The 19,550-nt window shown below is 43.8% G+C and overlaps 1 protein-coding gene across 1 annotated transcript in view; it reads right to left on the bottom strand.

Annotated features, from left to right (window-relative positions):
- Positions 1–4,910: 4,910 nt before the first annotated feature.
- The window catches only part of LOC104525948 (antigen WC1.1-like), a 20,307-nt gene continuing 5,667 nt past the window's right edge, over positions 4,911–19,550 (bottom strand). The window contains 13 exon segments of the mRNA XM_029085258.1: positions 4,911–5,191; positions 7,381–7,448; positions 8,046–8,147; positions 8,419–8,560; positions 8,865–8,900; positions 9,096–9,410; positions 9,497–9,559; positions 10,339–10,653; positions 14,311–14,625; positions 15,356–15,673; positions 16,141–16,452; positions 17,264–17,578; positions 19,476–19,550. The exon segment at positions 19,476–19,550 is cut by the window's right edge and continues 13 nt beyond it. Of these exon segments, the coding sequence (XP_028941091.1) occupies positions 4,911–5,191; positions 7,381–7,448; positions 8,046–8,147; positions 8,419–8,560; positions 8,865–8,900; positions 9,096–9,410; positions 9,497–9,559; positions 10,339–10,653; positions 14,311–14,625; positions 15,356–15,673; positions 16,141–16,452; positions 17,264–17,578; positions 19,476–19,550 (2,657 nt within the window).

Genomic DNA, 19,550 nt, shown 5'->3' with positions numbered 1-19,550 from the left:
TTTAAATCTCCCTGCAAATCGAGGCTGTACCTTTGCAATTATGTATTTTCCTTTTGTACCTGTTTTTTTCACAGATTTTAAAGATGGGTTTGTAATGAGCTCAGCCTTAGTACGATTCTCTTGCTTTTCACACTGCTTATTAAACAATATTGTTTCTGATTTAATAATTTGAAGTGATCCGTTACTTATAGGTCTTCTACATACTTCTGTAAACATCCGTTTTCATCCCTCAGAGGAGAATTTTTGCCTGATAGATCCCACAATTAAACCACTTAACATCTTGTATTATTCTTGTGTTCTGTTAATATGCTTGCAATCCAATTACACCAATTATCCTAAAAATTTTCTTAGGTGGGTCCCATTCAGGTGCACCTGTAATGCTACAGAAGTTTGGTTACAAATTTTAACGCTGTAAACACGTTTCCATGATCAGTCCAATAGCCACATTGAGGATTATATACTCTTATATATGGTCACTGGGGAGTACTCAGCTCAACTGGATCATGCCAATGACGTCAGTTGTTGCCATCTCTGAGGCCCAGAGGATTCCTCCTTCCTGGTCACTGGAGCCAGCCTGGTGCACCTAGGGAGGGGAAGTCCTGTCCTGTATGGATAATTCTAACGGTGATAAATAGTCTGCTATGCCTGTTTCTGGCATAGAGTTGGTTGCCCCTGTCAGTTCCTGCTGCCTTTTCCTGTTCCTTGCACACCCTGGCTGTTTCTGCTTTCCTAGTTTTTCTATTAGTGAACCAGGAAAAGCAGAGTGTGTGATGCAGTTACATTACATGGATGTATGTGTTTCCCCCCTCATGTGTCTCACAGCATGTCTGTAGCATGACTGCCAGGTCTTACTGATGCTGCTGGAGAAGGAATCAGCAAGAATTCCTTTCTCAAAGACTTGACTGCTGCAATGGCTTTAAGTCCTACTGTAATCCTAGGTTTAACCAGGGAAGAAGTAAACCACTCTTGCCTGGAGCTAGATGTCAAGGTGATTGCTTTTGCTTAGGATCTCTTTTAACAAAGTGCCTTGTCTTTGCTGGACTTGTATTTCCTTTTGAATTTCCTCTTCACTACTTCCAGTCTGGCTCAGAAAGGACAAAGATATACAGATAGAAACATCCTATGCATTACAGAATCATAGCAATACAGAGTACTCCTGTGCTCTCACAATATTCCACAGGAAGCTCTATTCAGTGCTGAGAGTGAGACAGCCAGGGAAGCATAGATTTGCCGGGATACTCACTGAATATGAAGAAGTATTTGGTTCACTTCAGTGCACTTCAGCTTCTTCTGCTTCAGTCCTTTGCACAGGGTTGTAAGGTGTCTTGATGCTGGGCTAATGAGGTTAGTGAGATTGTTTGGGAAAGGATTTGCTTGTCTGTTTGTCTTCTCAGCTGTTTGGGACAAACGCACATTTCTTTATGCATCATGATAGCTAGAACAACTGTTGTTTTTATGTACAAGTGAGAGTCTCATCTAGATTGTGGTAACTCTTACAAGTGTTTCTTCTAGACACATCATTACATGGGCATGCCCTAGGCAAATTCTCAACAGCCTGTGTTTCCACTACATTTAGGTGGTTGTTGGTCTCTTCTCCCAAGTAACAAGCTATAGGACAAGAGGAAACAGCCTCAAGTTGTGCCAGGGGAGGTTTAGATTGGATATTAGAAAAAAATTATTCACCAAAAGGATTGTCAAATGTTGGAACAGGCTGCCCAGGGAAGTAATTGAGTCACTGTCCCTGGAGGTATTCAAAAGCTGTATAGATGTGGTGCTTAGGGACATGGTTTAGCGGTGGACTTGGCAGTGTTATGTTTACGGTTGGACTCAGTGATCTTAAAGGTCTATTCCAATCAAAGAAATTTTATGATTCTGTGATCCAAAAAATCATATCCATGTTGAAGCTTCAGACCTTTTTCTTTTGAGATACTTAGTTGAAGGTCCATTAAAAAATTCCTTCACATTCTTGAATAAATTAGCAGCTTTCTTGGGTGGAGAGGGAGTGCCTACTGGGAGGTTAGAGCTCAGATTTTGAAGGATAAATGGAGGCCAGGAGAGATGACAGAATGCAAGGGAGGCTTTTTGTTTCAAGACCTGAAAGAAATTTCATTATGAGCCAAGACAGCAATACTTCACCTTCTGTTCCATCATATGGACTTCTTCAGTCTGCCTTCATATGATTAAAATAAATTACAGGGCAGATACCTGTAGGTATGACCACCGCTTACCATCTGTGGAAAGAAATTAAACTTTCTCCTACTGTATAATTGGTATGACTTTGGGACACAATAAGTCATCGTGGTATGAAGGGAGAAAGGAGAAGAGAAGCTTTTCCCTCCAATCAAATGTGTGATCCACTTGTACATAGTTCAAATGACAGACCTGCTTCTAAAGTGAGGAAAAGAATAACCTCTTGCTGCATTTCTCATCTCACAAAGCACTGTCTAGAAAATTAATTCTAGTCCTTACAGTCTGTGTGACAAGCAAGAATATCCAAAAGATGAAACCGAACTTTGATGATTTTTCTTGCGATTCAGTCTCCATTCCTAATAATCTCCAGAGAGCTGCCCAGTGTATCTGGGAGGAAATGCATAAATTGAGATCTTTAAACAGTTTCTAATAAGAAAATATCATAAGTCAAAAAATTAACTCAGCAGAAAAAAAAATTACAATTAAATTATTTAGAAATAAAAAGCAAAAAGTGTGCAGGCAGTCTTGGCAACAAGAAATTGTAAGGGAAATTAGAAAAATTTTCTTAACAGCCATGCTCGTATTTCTTCTAACTATGTAATCGCTTTTGTGCAAATGAATCAAACATAGGTAAACTAACCCTAAATGCAGGTTGTTCTGGTTCTACTAGTACCCAATTAGCATTTTATGAACAGAGGTGTATTTTGAAAAGTACAGCTCAGCAGTCTCTATGAATGTCCCAGCTCTTCAATGTCATCATAGCCTGTATCTTCAAGAGCAGGGGATGAATCTCTCTCAGCCCCGGAGGTCCTGTTTCCTGACACATTAGGACTCCAATCTGAAAACATGAAGGGAAGAACACTGAGATAAATGTGCATCCTGTACATATTACCTTTATGTGGTCGTGCAGCTGGCAGCATGGGCTGTCCATTGTCTTCTCCAGAAATTAGAACCATAGATATGTGTGGCTGTGAAAGACCTGAGAAATGCTTGTCTCATCCTGCCTCCAAGGATCAACACGTACACATATCCAAGGATCAAGCTTACTGTTCCCAGAAAACAGGTTACTGATCTAACTTTAAACATGTCTCATCCTGCCTCCAAGGATCAACACGTACACATATCCAAGGATCAAGCTTACTGATCAAGCTTACAGGTTACTGATCTAACTTTAAACGCTTCTAGTAAAGGCAATTCTTCAGTACCCCTAAATTACCCAACACTGGTTTACTGCCTCAAGTGTTATCTGACACAATGCAGATTTAGTATATCTGTCCTTGTCCATCCCACAAGTGTTCCCTGATCTGACTCCTCCCAGAGCTATCAGAGGAGAGTGCTCAGCCCATTGTCTGTGTTTGAAACCCATGGAGAGGATGTAACCCACCTTACTGATTGAGGGGTGTTGTTGCCCAGAAAGGTGTGAGACTTATGAGGTACAGGGGGAAGAGCATCTTGAGATCATAGAAAGCTTACTGTGGGCTGCTTAGAGGAAGAAACAAAAGCACAGAGAAGGAGGCATCAGTGTAGTTTGAGGGGGAATGAATATGAGAAAATAGAATGATAAGGGGATAAAAGGGGCTGGCAGTATGTAACCAGGCTGCTGGCCAGTACGCGTGTTTGGCGATGCCCTGCATCTGATTAGCAGCATCTGTCCTATTTTCTTATTAAACTCCATTTCTGACTGCTTTCTATTCTGTGCATATGTGTGTGTATGAAGGTCTAAGTGCCAGCAACCAGAGCTGGACCATGGGTTAGCGGGGTCTGTGCATCTGTGGTGCCAGCAGCTGGAGAAACGGGAGTGGCTAGACCTCTACCGCCAACTGGGTGGGACTCTGGGTGCTGGGGGTTCACCTGCCCAGACACCAGCAAGTTGGGGAGGTCAGAGGATCCAGGGGCTAGTTACATGGTAGGCTGCACTGTAAGCCCGCACATTGTGCATGTGTGTAGGTGTTAGCATACATGTGGGTGTGTGAAGGTAACTTGAAAGGGGGTTCCAGGACCAGTTACTGGATAGACTGAGTGTCTAAGGCCAGTTACTGGCAGAAGTCTAGTGTTCATGTGCATGTGCAGGAGGGGATGTGTGTGTGTGTGTGTGTGTGTGTGTGTGTGTGTGTGTGTGGTGTGTGTAGGTCTGATTGCCAGAAACTGTATTGGGTCTGTGGGCCTCCAGGGTTGGTACATGCAGGTGTCAGCAACTTGAGAGACCTAGGAACCAGGGGCAGGTACTGTATAAACTCTGTATAAGGCCAGCTACTGGAGGTATCCATATTGTGTGTGTACAAATACATTTTCCCCCAATAGGCTTTCATCCTGGTCAAAGAGGAGAACGGGGTGAGGCCACTGGTGCTGCTTGTGTTTGAGGGCTATGTTTTCTGTCTGTGTTGGCTCTGAAAGCCAGCCTTGTGTATCTGCATATATGTCTTATATGTACGTGCTTGTCAACCTTGTTGAGGTATGTTAACAGTCTTCAAGTACTTTAAAGTCTGTTACAAAGGTGAATGCAACTCCTCTATCCCCATGATCATTGTAGTAAGAAGTAACAATTTTAATTTGCAGCAGTGAAGACTTAGGTTAGGCCACAGGCAAGAATTTTATAGCTGTAAGGAAAACACAGCGTGGGTATAGATTACCTGCAGAGGTTGTGGAAACACTGCTACTGAATAGCTGTGAGAACAGAATAACAAACATCTAACCTACACTCTTCTTGTAGGTAGGCAGTGTTACTTCCTGACAGTGGTTAGGTAAAACCTAGGTGATCCCTTGAGGTATCCTCCCCCTTGATTTTCTCTGAGTTCAATACATTAACTATAGATTATGAAGACTAACAGCACTGCTCTTCTGACCTCACCTGTCTGTGAATCCTTATTCCTGTCACTTTCTTCAGGGATTCCAATGATTTTCTGTTCATTCTGCTCAGAAGGAGAAGCATCTTTAGGTCCAGGAGCTTCTGTCACATCATCATAACCATCTTCCAGGGCATTTTCAGGCAGTGGAGAGACCTCTGGAATAGTACAGGTATTAACTATAACAGTTAGGGAGAGATCTTCCACTAGAGAGAGCAGTATCTGATGATCCAGCAATAAAAGCCTGCAATACTGACATTATCATGGTGATAATGAACAATAATAAACCAAGAATCTTCCTGAGGACTCTAAGGTATTCCAAACAATAATGATATATCTCCAATAATTGTTATACATTGCTGTAAGAAGTAGAAAGCAGAAATTAACATGGAGGAGGGACAGGAGGAGGAAGAAGATCTGGAGAAGGAGGCAGTTAGTGGCAGGGTTAATTTCAGAGTAAGTTTTCCCATTGCATTTCAAAATTCCACAATGAAAAATTACTCCTTATTTACCTCTGTGTAGCATTTGCTTCTTTGTATTTTCATTGCTTTAACCACTGTCTGTTAAATTTTTCCCAAATGGTTTTGCTGAGTAGTGACCCTTGTCTGTTTGCCTATGGACATGTAGCTACCAACTTAGCCAAACCTTTGGAGAAAAAATATCTGCAGTTCTGTTTCTCTTCTCCAGGCTGAACAACCCCAACTCTCAGCCTTTCTTCACAGGAGGGGTGTTCCACCTTCAGATCATTTTTGAGGCCTCTTCTGGACCCACTCCAACAGGTCCATGTCTTTCTTGTGCTGAGGACTCCAGACCTGGACACAGATGGGGTCTCACCAGAGTAGAGTAGAAGGGCAGAATCCCCTCCCTCAACCTGCTGGCCATGCTTTTCTTGATACAGCCCAGGATATGGTTGGCCTTCTGGGCTGCAAGTGCATATTGCTGGCTCATGTCCAATATTTTACCCATCAGTATCCCCAAGTCCTTCTGCTCAGGGCTGCTCTCAGTCCATTTATTCCCCAGTCTGTACTGATCCTGGGAATTGCCCTGAGACAGGTGCAGAACCTTGCACTTGGCCTTGTTGAGCTTCACAAGGTGAGGTTCATGTTCGCCCATTTCTCACACCTCTCAAGGTCTCTCCGGATGGCATCCTGTCCCTCAGGTGTATCAGCTGCGTCACTCAGCCTGGTGTCATCTTGAAACTTTCTGAGGGTGCACTCAATCCCACTGTCATGTCATTAATGATGATATTGAACAGTACCTCTCCCAGTATGGACACCTGAGGGACACCACTTGTTACTGATCTCCATTTGGACATTGAGCTGTTGACTGTGACTCTTTGGATGTGGCCATCCAGCCAATTCCTTATTCATTCAATAGTCCATCCATCAAACTCAGTTCTGCCAGTAGCCAGCTGTCTAGTTTCTTAGGGGAAGCTGGCTCTGTGGTCTGTACTTAACTGGAAGCCATCCCTCAGAGAATATTAGTTTTCACTGTTTTATAGTATATACATACACACATGGACATACAAATAATACATGTAGAAAATTAAAAGTAAATCAAAGCACTCCTATTTCACTTTTTACTTAGTACTCAATATTCAATCTGAATAAGAAAAAATGATCTTATTTGCAATAACTGCCTTCTTGATGAGTATTGCAAAGAAAGTAAGGAAAAGAAAAACTTTAGTTTAATTTTAAAAAATGAAAAACCCTTTAATATTAGAAAAACAGTAGAAAATAAAATTAAAGACATAGCACAGCAGAGAGTCAAGGATGTGGGCAGCTGAGGTCCAAAACTGCTTGTGGCTTTGGCAGTTGATCTTTCTGAGACCAGGCAATAACTAAGAGAGCTTTTTCATCAGCTCCAGGAAAATGCGATTCTTCTCCAAACTTTTTCAAATTCAACAACTCCCATGTCTGCCCTTTCTTCAGATCACTTGGATTAAAATTCCATTATCAACTCCAATGTTCTTATTTGGAGCATGTTTTTCCTCTCTCTTAATTCTCCCTATTTATCTCATAAATGAAGCAGCAGCTTTCAAACTGTTACTGTTGCAATTTCTAGGAGAAGAATTGTTGGATTCATGTGACTGGGTCCTGTGAAGAGTGCAATAGGACCAGCAAATATTTATTTTCAACTTCTCATATAGAAGAGAAGACTAGCACTTGTATACGAGCTTGTATGACATTCTTCCATCACAACAGTTAAACAGAAATTTTTGGTTCATATCAGAACATCACTAGTGGACATGCAGTGCAGCAAGAAAAAAGTACTAATAATGCTTTGGAAATTAAAAGCTACCCCGATTTTGGGTCTCTTTCTTTGTAGGATCCCTGTCTTCCATTACCTTTAATTACTCCAGGACCATTTTCTTCATCACTGTCCCCACTATAATACTGTGCCTTTGTTTTTGAACTCTCCAAATAAGAATCTAGGCAAATGAGAAAGAGTATGGTATCAGATTAAAATCTCCTTAGCTGCTAAGACTGCACCATGAGGAAAAGAGTAGGCTACAGTAAGAGCACCCCAGCCAAGCAGATCCTTGGGCAGTCAGTGTTACTCCTGCCAGGTAGAGGGCTTGCAGTGGAATAGCCAAGAATCTCTTAGGGGCCCTATTACACCTCTCTTGGCTCATGGGGGAGGCAAGCCATGGCAGGAGAAAAGCAGTTGGCAGGAGGAGACCTACAGAGACACATAGGTACTGGGAGGGAGATACAGATTATTCCTTTATTTGTTCCTGCTTTAAATAATTGCAGCAAAAGCTTTTTTTTTGGTTTAATTTTTTTTTCCTTTGGTGGTTTGACCTGTACTGCTCCATGCTTGATGGCTACAGTGAGGATAGCAGAGAATGAATTGTACCTAGGAGGGGAATGGGCAGAGTCCAGTGGGCTGGAAACCTCTCTTTTCAAATCTAGGAATTTTCAGTTTCCCAGTAGATTTGGGAGCTGTAAAGTATCAGACTGGGATCTGGGCCACAAGGAGGAATTTTCTCTTGACAAGAGCAAGTCACACAGACCTGAGAGGGCAGTCAACCCCTGCTTTTCCCTCATGAAGTTATAGTCATTATAGTTGATCTCTTCGTAGACAGCCTCAGAGAAAGGGTCATAGGAGAATCTGGAGCCTGAAAGTAAAAGGCAATGATCACTCATGCAGTCTCTGCTCATACCCAGGCTGGGGTCATGAAAACAAGTGACCTAAAGGAGTCTACATGGCCTGTTTGGTACTCAAAAAGTTACTGAGAGGTGCTGACTGAGGATGAGCACTGCTGGGCTCCTTCACTGCCAGATGGTAAGTCACAATCTCATTCTGTCAGCAGATGCCATTCATCTCAGTCCCCTGTCCCCCCAGCCATGTCAGGGAGGTGTTCATATCATTCCTGAGGGACTCACCTCTCTGCTGTGCCCTGGCACTTCGGATCTGTCCAGCAAGAATGGCAAGGACCAGGCAGAGAAGGGCTCCCAGGACAATGCAGAGGATGACAGGCGTTGAAATTCTTGTAGTGTCTGTTGCAGGGCGGCGGGGAGGATCTGAATGGACATGAAGAAGCAACGGGTGGGGTATCAGGTGAGCCAAAGGCCTGTTCCTCTGTAGCCTCCTGCTGAGCCCATGCTAGCAGGGTGAGGCAGGTCACCTGCTGCCCAGTTGTGGGTCCTGCTCAAGCAGCTAGAATTCAGCAGCTGGGGATAATGCCACTCGGCTCTCCTTTACAAAAAGCAGTGGGAGATGCTTTCTGATGAGCTGGAATATACTGCTGGTTTACCTGCTATGCAGTATCAGGGACATAAATCCTCACTTGATGGGAGAAAGAAAGGGGAAGAAGAAATGTTTTACCTGCTCTAGTGGGTGATGCTGTTGTTTCTGTCACACCTGCAAAAGGAAGACGAGTCCAGATTAAGGAGGAGGCAAATGCAAAAAATAGGGAGAACATCTTCACATCATTTGTGAGGTTCCTGCAGTCAAAATTATGAAGGGGCTAGTCACTGGGATGTACATCTGACATTATTTTCCTCTATCCACCTCCTTCCCAGATCTGTGTAATGAACCAAAGGATGAGTCACTAACCGGAGCAATCCACAGCAGCGTCTTCCTTATGATCACAGTTTTTGCCAAACAAAGGCTTGGCAGGACAGTGCCAAAGAGAGAGCTCTGTTCCTTTACAGTGCACCTTCTCCAACCAGATGGGACCAGTCCCTTCCCCAAAGGCAGCTTCACTCAGAGCAGACACAGCAGATCCACAACCCAGCTGCCTGCATACGACATTAGCGTCTGCCATGTCCCAGGAATCATCACAGATTGTTCCCCAAGAGCCTTGCTGCCAAATCTCCACTCTGCCTGAACATCCATCCTCTCCTCCTGTGACTCGTAACTTCTCCCTGTCTGCAAAACACAGAAACTTCCTGTATTGCTGAAACAGCAGAAAGGTCCATAGGTACCAATAAGGAGAAACAAAGAGGTAGAGATACCTGAACAACTTGTAGAGTTTGGACATTCATAAAATGTGGCTGGAGATGTTGCCTCTTCTCTTCCTGCAGAATTTAAATACTGAAGTAAATAATCTGATTGTTCTCTGAAAAGAGTGAGAGAGTATAAAATGCCTGAAAATTAATCATCAAGTTAATTTTTTCCTATTTTATGTATATATATATATGACCTATTTAGTTCTTGGTGGATCATTGTTTGGGTATTGCTGTGAATTAAATAATTTTCCCGATGACTGTGCTTTCTTTCTTTCTCCTTGTGTGAGGCAGCTGCAATCCCTTTCAGGAAATCTGAATGCCCTCTAGAATTAATTTATATTATAGTGGGAACCCACAGTTATGAAATACTGTCATAAGAGCAGCCATTAGAACTGAAGAATTCATACACTTGTCCATGGCTATGTGCATGCACGTGTGTACATCTACATATGCACTGATACATGTAGAAATACCTCTAGACTTCTTGGAAAGTCTGATCCTAATTCAAATCTCTCAAAATGACTGTATATTATAGATTTTTGCTTTAAAAATATGTAATGGCACCATTCATGCCATTCATCTCAGTCACCTGTCCTGAGGGCTTCTATCAGGGGCTTCCCTGGGATTTCCACTGAGTAGCTGCACTTGGCGACACTCATGTAATTTTAAGTCACTCATTTACATCAGGAGTATAGACAAATAAAAATGTTTGTGCCATTTGCATGAAACTAGAAATAATATTTAGCAGATAACAAGCAAACATGAGGTGATTACTACAGTGTCCATATATGCATGCCTAAGTTTATGCATATGTCTGGAGAGTTCTGTACAGATGCATTTCGAATTACCAGTGCAAGAAATATGGGTCTCTTCTGCTCGTTTGTCACATGACTGAGGATTCCAGGGGTCTGACTGACATTGCCAGAGAGAGCTATGTTGCTCAGTGCACTCAATGTGGTCCAGCCACGTGGGCCCAGAACCTCTACCATATTTGAAATCTGTTGCAATTTCTCCACCAACTCCGCATTTCAGGTGCTTGCACACAGTTATTGCAGTGAGTTGAGACATACGATTGGAGCAAATGCTCCCCCATGTCCCATTGTAGAAAACTTCTAGCCGTCCTGCACAGTCGTCGCCATTCGCCAGCCTCAGATCCAGGAATTCTAGACGTAAAGACATAAAAATGGAATTAGAGGGACCCGATTCTGCTAGGAACTTGGCTGTGATGAGTGACATCCAGAATCTGCTAGCAATGCTGTTCATCACTCTGAATGAGAAAGTACCAGAGGAAAGAACTCCAAAAGTGACAAACATTTAAAACCAAAAATCGTGCAGTGATCCTCTCAGGTTAGCCAGCATTCACCAGCATCTACGTACACAAACAACAGTGAAGGCCACACCCCACAGTTTCAGGCATATTTCTTTGGTATGTTGAAGCATAGGTGCCACGTGCTCCTCTGATTTGCTGAAGTATTGGTGTGCAATGATAATTTCAGACCCAGCTGGAATGACTCCGCTGCAGAAGCACAGGGCACCCCTGCAGCCTCCAGTGACTGAAACCCTGCCAGTGATAGCCAATACATTTCACCCCTCACCTCTGTGAAACACCTATTTAAGAAGTGTTTGAACATCTATCTATTATAAACTCTACCATCATCATCATAAAACATAAGCATTATAAATTCTACCTTTAGTCCCAGATAATAGATACTGTCATTGTAGCAATGTGCACATATAGCCAGTAAAACACTATCTCTCATTCTAGGAACCACATTATAGGAGTTAACATCATACCAATCTCAACATATATTTATTACAAAATTCAGACCTTGTCCCTGCAAAACACATGAACAAGAATGTAGTTTGTGAGGTAAAGTAAGGTTATTCTCTTCTATTTACTTTATGTAAAGGCACACATTTCATTGTTCTTTTTCCAAAGACCAACCAGTAAGTAAACCCTGCTCTTCAAACACTAGAGACCACTTTCTTAGGGGTTTCAACTCTTGCAGGCTTCCCAAACCAAACATCCTCAGGGCTGGCTGGTACTTTATCATCCAACTGAATTCAGGTTTTCTTTTGAACTGTTATGACGAGTTCCTGGCTCTAGGGTAGGTAGCCATGCAGCTTCCTGGAGGTGAGGAAAGTGTGGATGTCATACGTTCCCTGGTAGACCCTTTTCCTAGTGTTTTTAGCATGGGTTTAAGTAAACCATTGCACAGCTCTACTTTTCCAGCTGCCTGGTGATGTATCCACTCTACTCATTCTTGAATGGTTGTATTTTTGTAATGAATTACATTGTCTGATTCCTGCCTAAGCAGCACCATGGTGCCAACAAATATGTTTGTTTATTTCTTTTAGGGTGCTACCTGCATTTGCTGTCTGAGTGGGGAAAGCTTCTAATCACCCACCCTTGTGATGCTCTACCACTATGAGAACATAGCATCTGCCAGTGCTGCTGGGCAGGAGGGCTTTGCTCTGTATAACTCACTTGCCAAGTGTCTTCAAACGTTAACTTATCTCACTGTGCATACTGTTTCATCGTTCACACTGTATGTTGTAATATTCTGCAGACATCACACTGCCTAATTACTTGCTTTATATCTTCCCAAGACAAGCCTAAGCAGCCTTCTCTGTCCGCGATCCCTCGCAGCATGCTCAGCAGTTCCATAGGCTCATCAATCTAAAAGTAATTTTCCTTTACACTCCCATCCCAAATCTCTACTGACAGGATGAGCCAGCTGGTCAGTTTGGTTGCTGTGTTTCGCTTCTTGAGTTGTCTTTGAATTTAGGATATCCACATTATTAGCACGGCATACTAAGCAAGTCTTTCTTCACGCAGCTTTTCATCCTTTCCCTATTTCTGCTCAAAATGTTTTTCCTCACTGCTGCCAGTTATCACAAGTTCATTCTTTAAGCAATTTCCCACCATCCAGAAATCTGTGCATTTGGTTCTCTTGATGCTCCTGAGTATGTTCCAAGACTATTTTCAAGGCCTTTCAAACTTCTTCAAGTCTCCTTTTAGATGGCAACTTCTTCTGTAGAGGGGTTCCAAGGATTTCCACCTCCTGTTTCCTGCTGTGCTTTTACAGGATCCACCAGGGAACAAACTTGGTGGTTTATTTTCAATACTTATCATATGCTAGGGCTTCAACTGCCAAAGGTGTCTTTGTCTTCCTCATGCTATTATTTTGCTGGCTATTAACATAGTAAATTCAACTAATCCTGGTCCAGAGCTTGAACAGATGTGGTTGTGCAGATTGACAAAGGGCTAATATCCATTTTTGCCATGCAGTTGTGGTTGCTTTTTTGTCAGTAGTTTTGAATCCTTGAACCTAAAATTCAGGACAGCTCATCTAGGGCATAACCACAGTGACTGCTCAGCACTTACTTCAGTGGCAGTCTGACACCCTCTGCATATGCAGCTAGAACTCCTTGTTCTAGAGGGGAGTAATTATTTTCTGCTCCTTTGTGGCTCTGACACCAGTGTTCCAACAGTGTCTCTCATCTCTTGAGAAGCTCATTGCCACAATCTCCATTTGATGCTTGTCTTTCCTGCATGTGTATATAACAATTATTAATTTTTTTTATATTGCTACCTATCCATATTGGTCCTAATGCCATGGCATGGACTATCTTCTGCTGATCAGCTCCAAAGCTTGCTGGTGTTCCTCTTCCCACTCAAAATGAGGTGGTTTATCCACAGGCTGCAGCCCTCTGAGAGCCATACCTCCTCTGGCATGGAAACTGTGTCTCCAGCCACATCCTCAGTAGTGTATTTTTCCACTTCTCCTTCATTTCTCCTCTCTCTTTCAGCTGCTACTCTGTCTTAAATGTGCTTGGGCAGGTCCACCCTATGCTCCTCTGATTGTTTGATGCTCTGGTGCACAGTGGGTTGTTTCCATTGGTTTCAGAGCTAGCTATAACTGACTGTGCTGCATCAAGAGAAGCATGGCCAGCAGACCAAGGGAGGGGATTCTGCCCCTCTACTCCACTCTGAGTGAGACCTGGAGTACAGTGTCCAGTTCTGGAGCCCCCAGTGTAAGAAGGACATGGACCTACTGGAGTGAATCCAGAGGAGGCCACAAAGATGATCCAAGGGCTGGAGCACCTCTCCTGTGAGGACAGGCTGAGAGTGTTGGGGCTGTTCAGCCTGGAGAAGAGAAGGTTCTGGGGCCTGAAGGGGCTACAGGAAGGCTGGGGAGGGACTTTTTTCAAGGGAAGGGAGTGATAGAATGAGGGGCAATGGCTATAAACTAGAATAGAGGAGATTTAGATGAGACATTAGGAAGAAATTCTTTCCTGTGAGGGTGGTGAGACACTGGCACAGGTTGCCCAGAGAAGCTGTGGCTGCCCCCTCCCTGGAAGTGTTCAAGGCCAGGCTGGATGAGGCTTTGAGCAACCTGGTCTAGTGGAAGGTGTCCCTGCTGATGGCAGGGGGGTTGGAACTAGATGATCTTTAAGGTCCCTTCCAACCCAAACCATTCTATGATTCTGTGATTCTATGATTGTAATGGGCACAGTGCATGACCTCTTCCTGCACAAGGAACACCCACAGCCCCTTGCTGTGGAAACCCAGTTTATTCCCCCAAATATCCCACTCCACCACACACTTTTTGTGAGTGTGTGTTAATACAAAATAAGGACTCCTGTAGACCCTTTGCATCTTGGTGGGACCAAGGGGATGTGCTGATCAACTATGCAACTATAAGTCAGAAGAGAGCAAGATGTTCTCCAAGCAAGTCTCCACTATTCTCCACTTTCCCTTTATGTAACCCTCCCCTTCCAACTCACAGGCTCAGAAAAAGATTCTCTGAACACACCTGAGCACAGGACTCCAGCATCCTCTTTGTGTTGACAGTTGTGCTCACCCCATGCCCTCGAGGGACATGCCCAGAGATCAGATTCAGCCCCAGTGCAGTTCACATCATCCAGCCAGATCTGTCCTGAGCCTTTGCCGTAATGAGCAGAGGCAAATGCCTTGATGGCATGTCCACATCCCAGCTGCTTGCAAACAACATTAGCATCTGATAGATCCCAGTTATCATCACAGATGGTGCCCCAGATGCCGTCGTGGTAAAGCTCTACTCTCCCAATGCAGCGCATTGATCCATTCACCAGCCTGATCTGTCTGCTACCTGCAGGAAGAAAACCCAGCTGTCAACATACAATATAATGGTAATGCACAGCTCAGTCTAAGAGCTGTATGTTTAAAGCACTTTTAAGGCATCATGTTCTTGTTATATTCCAGTTCTTCTGTTATGGTTTCTTGGGCAGAAGTCCTGTGATGTTAAAACTGCATAAAAGGAAAGGCCTACTCCTGCATTGGGTAAATGTTTGAATAATTCCTATGAGATGTTGCAAACAAGAGGGAGTGTCTAGTCATACTCAGTATATACAGAGATCAACTTTAGCTTAGAAAGCCTGAGGAGCTGTTTTCTATTTAAACTCATTTAGTTAAACAGACAATTTCTGTTACAGCTGTGTTGCAAAATAAGAGAAGAGTAGAAACAGTTCTAATTTACTTTAGAAAGGCATCTATAAATATAGGAATCTTAAAAATAAAACCCATTTAATTCCAAAGTGACAGTCAGCATATGTGTCAGCCATGGCCAAATTACTGTCATGACTTCTGTATTCTATTACTTCTTTTTCTTCCTGTCAGACAAATTCTTTAAGATATTCAGATGAAGAAAGCATTATGTAAATTACACTCGCTTCCTTCGCTATCATTTGTCCCTCAGAGTATACAAGCAAGTGAGTATCAGAAGCTCAGCCCCATGTGTATTTAAGAACTGGCAAGACCACAGCACGAGATGGGCTAGAGGCAACCCAGGAAGCATTCTGTTTCTTTTCATTATAACTCACCAGAGCAAATCACACCAACATCTTCAGCAACTCCTGTTGGCACTGTCTGAGAATGAGAGGTCTTACAGAGCGTCAGCTGAGTCTCATTTCCAACACACTGGACACTTCTTAAGCCCACAAAACCCATGCCTCGCTCAGACCTTGGAAGGTAGTAGGCTTTCACAGCAATTCCACACTGGAGCTGTCGGCATACCACATGAGCATCCTTAATGTCCCAGTCATCATCCAGGACTCTGCTCCACATTCCATGGAGAGAGATCTCAACTCGCCCATCACAGCGGCTCTCACCACCTGAGAGTCTGAGTGATTCAGCAAGACCTGGACTCAAGAGAGTTGGAAAATGTATTGAATAACATCTACTGCTCTTACTACAGGAGAAACAACATGCAGGAGAGAGATGGAAGACAAATTTCTATGCTGATAAAAAAATAACTCTCACCGCTGGTTAAGCAGACAGCCTCTGTTAAGGCTTTGTTCACTTTCATGCACACAAGGATCTGCAACAGGAAGTGAGAAAGGCTTCTCCAGCTCAAAGACTAGATCCTGTGAGGAGTTAGGGATATCTAAACAATGTGAATCCCTCCACTAAATGAAGTTTTTATGCTGAAACCAAAGTTGGAGGGGTGGGGGAAAGGCAGGGCAAGGAGAGGCAAGGCAAGGCAAGGCAAAGCAAGGCAAGGGCATTAAAGACAGGCTGGCATACCAGACTTACTTGGCTGAGTGAGATGACCAATGCTGCTTTGGTCTGAAGCTTCGCTACCCATAAAAGGCCACTCCTGACTTACCTGAGCAAATAACAGTGGCTGCTTCTCTGGCTGGACAGGCTGGATTGCCCAAAGTCACTTGAGCACAATCCCACAGGCAGGACTCTGTCCCTTCACAGTGAAAAGCATCTCTCCATATAGGCCCATTCCCATCCACAAAATGGTCTCTTGTCTGGATTGACTTTGCATACCCACAGTTCAGCTGACGACAGAGAACGTTGGCAGCTTGCAAATTCCAGTGGAAGTGGCAGAGTCTTCCCCATGTGTCTCCATGGCGGATCTCCACTGTGCCAGAGCATGTGGTGCCATCTACCAACCTGCCCCCTGGGCACCCTGAATATAAGAAAAAGTGAGTACTGAGATGTCATGTTCATATCTGCTCATGGGCATGACCTGAAAGTAACTGGGAAATGGGAATGAGTTTTCCTCAGCATTCAGTAGTAAAAAGGACTCCACTGGGACACTGGAACTTTCATACTCATAACTGGACTTCACTCCACACTATTTTACAGAGAAGAATGACTAAAAATCAGGATACGGTCCTCTTGGCAATTTTTAGACTCAGGGCACTAGGTTTCAGGGCTTTGGCTGAATCCATAGACCTTAATTGTTCTTACCAGCCACACCTAAGATCTCCAGCTATGCATCCTTGGGCTGCTGGTCCAAGGCCTCACTTAAACCTGGATCAGGCCTTCAGTCTATGACTCATGTAACTGTCTTCAGTCTTGTCTCCTGCTACTCCTGACTATACTCTACAGTAGGACCCTACATCTGATTGATTACTTTGCCTTGTCTGGGACCGTCAACAGGTCTCATTATCAGTACCTTCCTCTGTCCTCTGTGCAGATGCTTTGGATTGTGCCTTGATGGGTAAGGACACTGCCTGTGTTGTCCTCACCCTCTGTCTCCAGCTCATCCTGCCTTGTGGAGCAGCCCTGTTCTTGCTGTTCCCTGACACTAGGAGCATTTCTCAGGGGGCAGCCTTGTGGTACCGGTGAAGTGCAGCCTCAAATCCTGGAAATGCCTGTAGTCACAGAAAAAAAGATGGAGCTTGGCTCCACAGACACTCTCTGGATTTTGGGTCCATATTTTTCCTCAAAGAAAGAGTTTTTCAGTTCTCCTCTTAGACCTTTCTGCTGCTCACCTGAACATACCACACGAGCGTCTTTCCCAGCAGGGCATTGATCATGACCTAGCACACTCACAGGACAGTCTCTCAAGTGTGAGCCATCCTTCTTGCAGCTGAATGTGCCGTTCCAGACAGATCCATTTCCTTTCCCGAAGGACTGTCCATCTGGTATCAGTAGGGCAACTCCACAGTCCAGCTGCTGGCACAGGGCATTGGCGGCTGGTAAATCCCACAGGTAGTCGCACAGGGTTCCCCATGTGCCTCCATGAAGAAGTTCTACTCTCCCTGAACACCCGGAACTGCCATTTGCCAGCCTGTACCCACCGTAGCCTGCAGGAAGGATAAAGGAACTTAGCAGTTACATTTGATTTGTGCTATTGCATTGAAACTTGTAAGAGAGATCTATCTGCAAGGAACTAAAACTCACTATGCCTTAGGTTACTTAGAAGCATGTTAGACCAGGATGCTCATAAGCTAGCTCTGAAAAGAAAAGTCTTTATTGTCCATGTTGTAGCCTGCACTACATGACTTAAAGTCTTTTGACTCTTTAAGTTCAGTCTCTCCTCCTCTGCTCTCTCCTCTCTCCACAACACTGCTGCTACCTTGCAACATCTTTTCTTGCAGAGACAGTTCCAGTATTGCTTTTCATTTGAAGCATGTGAGAAACTCAGAGTACGAGCTGCTAGTAGCACTTTCTCAGTTGCTGTTCATCTCACGATACCCAATAAGCAGCAACACAAGTGTGCAGTTCTCAACTTTCACCCATGCCACAGCATAATACTCTGAACACAGCAGACCATGCCTGTCAGCATATTCACAATAATTTAAGTGCAGCATGGGTAGGATTGTGGTGTCCTACTGCCATCCCCATGCAGTCTCTCTATCTTCTCACATTATTATGTCTTACTCTTGCCTGGTCCTTGCATCTTACTCCCCCTAACGAGACTTGGATTTCCACTCTGAACTGTGACTCTTGCAAGATGAAGGCAGGAGCCAAGACATGTCAGTTACTGATACGTTAACTGGGCCATTTGGCTGCTACAGCTCCCCAGCCAGGACTCCAGATTGCCATGGCCACTGAGACAGTGTCCAAGGCAATCTTGAAACAGGCTGCAGCCCTTTGACTGGGAAATGGACATGAACTGCAGTCCTTTCCAGGCTTGCTTTGTGACAGGGTGTTGCCAGAAGCTCTACCACCTGTTCAGTTTACCCCTTTTGATTAGTGCCCTCAGGAAAAAAATTGAGTTTGCTGGGTCTCATCCTCACTTTTGGGTGATATGAGTGAGTGGGTGGCAATAAGTTTAGCTGTATTTAGAGCCCCCAGCAGCCATGACTGTATGGAGTTCTTAAATAATGTTACCTGGCAGTCATAACTAAAGTCATCCAGGCTTCTGACAACTTTTTCTTTATTATTTTTTTTTTTTAATAACTTAAATTTGAAACTTGTGCCTCCTTTGACCTTTTGGAGGTACGGTACCTCTACCAGTTTTATAATTAACTGAAGTGCCAGGGATTAACATACTGTTTTGCCAATTGATGTGGCTGGCAAAAGGACACAGACACCAACAGAATATTAGAAACAAAACTTATTTTACTCTCGTATAAAACAGGGAAAAAAAGAATTAGCAAGGTATAGAGTTAAACAGGGTAATGCACCTAATCATTACTGCATAAGAGAAAGCATAGTAATTAAGAAAGAAACATCACCAATTGCCCCAATACTTATCATCATCCACATCCTGTACATCAGCTGGGAAACCCCTTCACAGCGAAGGATTTGTAGAGCCATTCCCTGGCAACTGGGAAGTCCTACGCAGAGCGTCCACTCATAGGTGAGGTCTCCATCTTTGCTGTGAGAGGGTCCTGCTTTTATACAATCTAGCAAACAAATTATGCAGACAGAAAGGCACAGGAACCTTTGGTGGGTAAGTTTCACTTCACACGGGCACATCCCAGATTTGGCCAGGATCTGAGATATGTCCAAGAAGCTACTATTTTGGTATTCTGCACCTGGCTTTGAATTGTAGGAGTAAAAGTCTCACAGTCTTATTTCATGCTGATGTGATACAGGTTGGGGAAAGAATCCCTGGGTGGCTCAAAGCATGAGAAGGGGAGCACCTAGGAACCCTGAAGACCACAGAAATATACAGAGGCTCTGAACTGTGGGTAGAGAGGAAGAAGACATATAGGACACGTGTAAATGATGTCCATCAGTCCAAGGTCTCACCTGAACATACAACAGTGGCATCATGATAGCATGTCTTATTATGGTGCATCATCCTGGGACAGTGTGCAAGGCGAG

This window comes from Antrostomus carolinensis, unplaced genomic scaffold (assembly GCF_000700745.2).
Source record: "Antrostomus carolinensis isolate BGI_N321 unplaced genomic scaffold, ASM70074v2 scaffold396, whole genome shotgun sequence".
In the NCBI taxonomy this organism is placed as follows: domain Eukaryota; kingdom Metazoa; phylum Chordata; class Aves; order Caprimulgiformes; family Caprimulgidae; genus Antrostomus; species Antrostomus carolinensis.
The sequence above is the reverse complement of the archived record's forward strand: the minus strand, read 5'-3'. Positions and strand labels throughout refer to the sequence as shown.